The sequence below is a fragment of the Merops nubicus genome, unplaced genomic scaffold (assembly GCF_000691845.1).
Source record: "Merops nubicus isolate BGI_N331 unplaced genomic scaffold, ASM69184v1 scaffold23918, whole genome shotgun sequence".
NCBI classification, from domain to species: Eukaryota; Metazoa; Chordata; class Aves; order Coraciiformes; family Meropidae; genus Merops; species Merops nubicus.
The window spans coordinates 33,606-37,709 of NW_008625445.1; the positions used below are offsets into that span (position 1 = coordinate 33,606).

Sequence of the window (4,104 nt, forward strand, 5' to 3'; positions counted from 1 at the left end):
TGTTGAGAACAAGACACTTGATGCATTCTCAGTCTTCATTTTATTAGAGCTGCCCATCCCCTGTGGCGTTTGCCCCAGAACTGAGACCCACCCTGTGAGGCTCCGCTCACAGCGGGGTTAAACACATCTGCCTTCACCCCACCTTTTCCATGGGGCAGAAGGGTCTGGGGTGGGGGCAGGGAATGCCCATCTTCATTTCCCAGCCTTGGGGCCCGTGGGGCTCAGGAGAAGCGGCCCGTGGGCAGGCGGGGCAGGCAGAAGTAGGCGTTGGGGAAGAGGCCCAGGTTGATGGGGTTGCCGTCCAGGCGGATGTCCTCCAGCGCCCTGCGGACCTGGCTCTGGTCGTGGCTGTCACAGAAGGTGTCCTCCTGCATGGTCTGGATGTTGTTGTTCTGGCCAAGGGGGGAAAGGGAAAATCCAGAGTGGGAGGGATGGGGAGGAGGAGGCAGAAGAGGAGGAAGAGGAGGAAGAGGATGAGAAAGAGGGGGAAGAGGATGAGAAAGAGGAAGAAGAAGAGGAAGAAGAAGAGGAAGAAGAAGAGGAAGAAGAAGAGGAAGAAGAAGAGGAAGAAGAGAGGAAGAAGAGAGGAAGAAGAGAGGAAGAAGAGAGGAAGAAGAGAGGAAGAAGAGAGGAAGAAGAGAGGAAGAAGAGAGGAAGAAGAGAGGAAGAAGAGAGGAAGAAGAGAGGAAGAAGAGAGGAAGAAGAGAGGAAGAAGAGAGGAAGAAGAGAGGAAGAAGAGAGGAAGAAGAGAGGAAGAAGAGAGGAAGAAGAGAGGAAGAAGAGAGGAAGAAGAGAGGAAGAAGAGAGGAAGAAGAGAAGAGGAAGAAAAGAGGAAGAAAAGAGGAAGAAAAGAGGAAGAAAAGAGGAAGAAAAGAGGAAGAAGAGGGCTCTGCTAAGCTCGTGCACAGACATACCTGCGCCCAGGCTGGTCTCACCTGTAGGTGCAAGGAGCGCAGGCTCTGGGGCAGGGGTGTTGGGATGTAGTCCAGCTGGTTATCAGACAGATGGAGAAACTGCAGCTGCTTCAGGTCCTGCAGGGCGAGGGGAGAGCTGAACCCCCCCCTGCTCCCAGCCCCGCTGCACCACCCCGTTGCCCTTTGGCACAGCAGGGTTGGGGCTATAACCAGCCTGGCTTCACCCACCCGGAAAGCCTCCGGCCGCAGCCCGGCGCTGGGGATGCTGTTGAGCCGGGCATCCAGGAGCACGATGCCCCGGGGCAGCTCGGGCAGAGCCCTCAGCCTGTTGTGGGGCAGGAGGAGCTCCTGCAGGCTGGGCAGCAGGCGGAAGGCATCTGCATCTGCCCACGAGATGACGTTGCCACTCAGGTCGATTCGCTTCAGCTTCTCTGCAGGGAGAGGAAGGGAGGAGGTGGACGGGGAGCTGCTCGTTCCCCCCGTGCCCCACCCCGGGGCTCGGCCCGTCCCTCTCCCCACGCACTCAGCCCCGAGAAGTCCCCGGCCCGGATGGCACCGATGCGGTTGAAGCGGGCATACAGGTAGGTGGTCTCCGGGGGCAGCACTGGGATCTGCTCCAGCTCGGCGTCGTCGCAGTACACGGAGGTGCCAATGCACAGGCAGAGCAGGCAGCTGGGCAGGCCTGCGGGTGCAGAGGATGCCCTTGGCATGGCGTGGCATGGTGGGTGGCATGGCATGGCATATGGCATGGGGTGCATGGCATAGCATATGGCACAGTGCATGGCATGGTCTGTGGCATATGGCATGGTGCATGGCATAGCATATGGCATGGTGCATGGCATGGTGTGTGGCATAGCGTGGCATATGGCATGGTGTGTGGCATGGTGTGTGGCATAGCATGGCATATGGCATGGTGCATGGCATGCCACATGGCATAGCGTGGCATAAGGTGTGGCACATGGCATGGTGCATGGTATAGCATGGCATATGGCACGGTGCATGGCATGGTGTGTGGCATAGCATGGCATATGGCGTGGTGCATGGCATGCCACATGGCATAGCATGGCATATGGTGTGGTGCATGGCATGGCACACAGCATAGCATGGCGTATGGCATGGCACATGACACACAACATAGCATGGCATGTGGCATGGCACATGGCACAGTGCATGGCACGGTGCATGGCATGGCACACAGCATGGCACAGCACACAGCATGGCACATGGCATGGCACATGGCACAGCTCCCCCATCCCCCACAATGCACCCCATCCTTAGGGATGGGACAGACATGCCCACCCCTGCCCATGCTGTGGGTACAGGAAGATTTTGGGGCCTGGAGCTCTCTCAGCCCCTGCACCTTCACCCTCCAAACAGCCCAGGGCACATCGTGGAGGGAAGGGCCAGAGAGTCCCAGCCAAAAGAGCTGCTACTGAGTGAAACTGCCCGGGGCCAGATACCTCCCACGGGAGGGGGGGGTGAGGCTGCCAGGCACAGCAGCGTTACACCCAGGGCTCCCTTTGCCCCATTCCTTCTGCCACAGAATGAAACAGAACAAAAGAAAACAGTTTTGTGTACAGTAAACATCTGTCTGGGCTGTGTGAGGGTCCTGGCAAGCCTGGCAGAGGTGCCAGGAGGGGTCGAGCCACAGACACCCCCCTCCAATGTGCTCCCTCTCCTCACCCCCAGCCCTCAAGCCTCAGCATCCATTAGTGGAGGAGTTCAAAGCAGCAAGGCAACAATTTCCCTTCACCTCCTACTTAATTTGTCCCAGTCCAGAGTGACAGAAAATGAATAAAGATATTTATCCCTCGCTACAGGATTTTAATTGTCACTAATCTAATTGCTACTCTGTCCGACTGTCGCAATGCCTCTGCTCATTAAAATGTTGCTGCTTTGCTGGAGCTCTTGTTTCCCAGAAATGTCTCGCTGCAGCCCTCCTGCCTGCTGTGTGATAAGCCTCACCCCCGACACCCTGGGCAGAGCAAAGAGCTGCTGCTGTCTGCTGGTGGCAAAAGGATTTCCTCCCTTTCCTCCGCAGCACCAGCCCTGCCACCCTTGGAAAAAAAAATCTGCAGCACCAGCCCTGCCACCCCTGGGAATTCTGGCTGCATCCCATAGGAACCAGATCCCACCAGGTGCCTGGCTGTGCCCACCCCGGGCTCTGCACTCACCCTGTGCAGGGCTGGGAGCTGGTTGGACGTGGCTGGTGGTGGTCAGAGGCTGCAGCTTCAGGGTTTCAGCCGTGGTGCCTGGGTCTGGGAGAGCTGCAGGGTCCTTGGGGCGAGGAGCCAGGGTGCCAACCTCGATCTGCAAACACAGCAAGGGGGGTGAGGGCTGGGGAGGGTGAGTGAGTCCTTCTGCTCCCCTCCAGCACAGGAGGCGCTACCCAAGGAGTCGAGGGCACTGGGGTGGGTCTTCCTGCAAAGCCAGGTCCTCCTTGGAGTGCTCTCCTAGCTCAGGGCTTCAGACCCCCCCCCTCCCAATTTGCCCAGGGGGATGGAGGAACCCTCGTGTCCTGGCTTCCTGCAGAGAGGCTCTGGCCGGGTGCTGGCAGGGGACAAGGATGCTGGAGGAGGCCAGGGTCGGGTAAAACCTTTCCCTCCACCAACAAGAGCAGTGGAAAGGCCACCAAAGCTTGTAGGCTTGTGGAAGAGGATGGTTCTCCAGCCGTGTCCCCTGGACTAAGCCCCTTTCTGGGGACACACCCACAGAAGACCTGCCCCACACACGGGGTGCTCTCCTGTGTCCCCCTCACCTTTGGAGCGAGGTCGTTGTAGTCGTAGATCTCCTCATAGTTGCTCAGGTCAAGGATCTCTCCATAGTTGTCCAGCGTCAGGTCATAGTTGTCCAGGTCCAAGTTTCCATAGAGGGCAACATCAGCTTTTAGCTTCTCCACCCTCCTCCTCTCCTCCTTGGCTGGGACAGCCCAAACTGCCCCCAGACACACGCCGGCAATGCCCAGCCAGGCCAGGGGCCACATCCTGCACCAAGCTGGGGTCACTGCTCCAAGGACAGCGCTGAGCACCGCGGTCCTGGGGAGCACAGCACTCTGACAGGACCAGCCCTGCAGGTCAGGATGGGGCCAGGAGCCCTGAAACGGTGGCAAAAGCAGCAAGAGGACGGGCAGGACCGGCACGCCCGCCACTGCCAGCCCCACTTATGCAGCCGAGGAGGGGGCGGTGCGCCC

General features: G+C 58.9%; 2 protein-coding genes across 2 annotated transcripts; both read right to left on the minus strand.

Moving 5' to 3' along the window:
• Positions 1-221: 221 nt before the first annotated feature.
• Positions 222-3,897, minus strand: OPTC (opticin). The gene is made up of 6 exons (XM_008945694.1): positions 3,673-3,897; positions 3,089-3,224; positions 1,438-1,596; positions 1,143-1,345; positions 936-1,031; positions 222-392 (listed from the first exon to the last, which is right to left on the minus strand). Exons 1-6 carry the CDS (start codon positions 3,895-3,897, stop codon positions 222-224), a joined length of 990 nt encoding a protein of 329 aa, XP_008943942.1.
• Positions 415-594, minus strand: LOC103778122 (putative uncharacterized protein DDB_G0291690; the record flags this gene model as incomplete). Its single annotated transcript, XM_008945693.1, has 2 exons — positions 415-471; positions 517-594. Coding segments are annotated over 2 exons (135 nt in total), but the record flags the coding sequence as incomplete, so codon positions are not given.
• Positions 3,898-4,104: the final 207 nt, after the last annotated feature.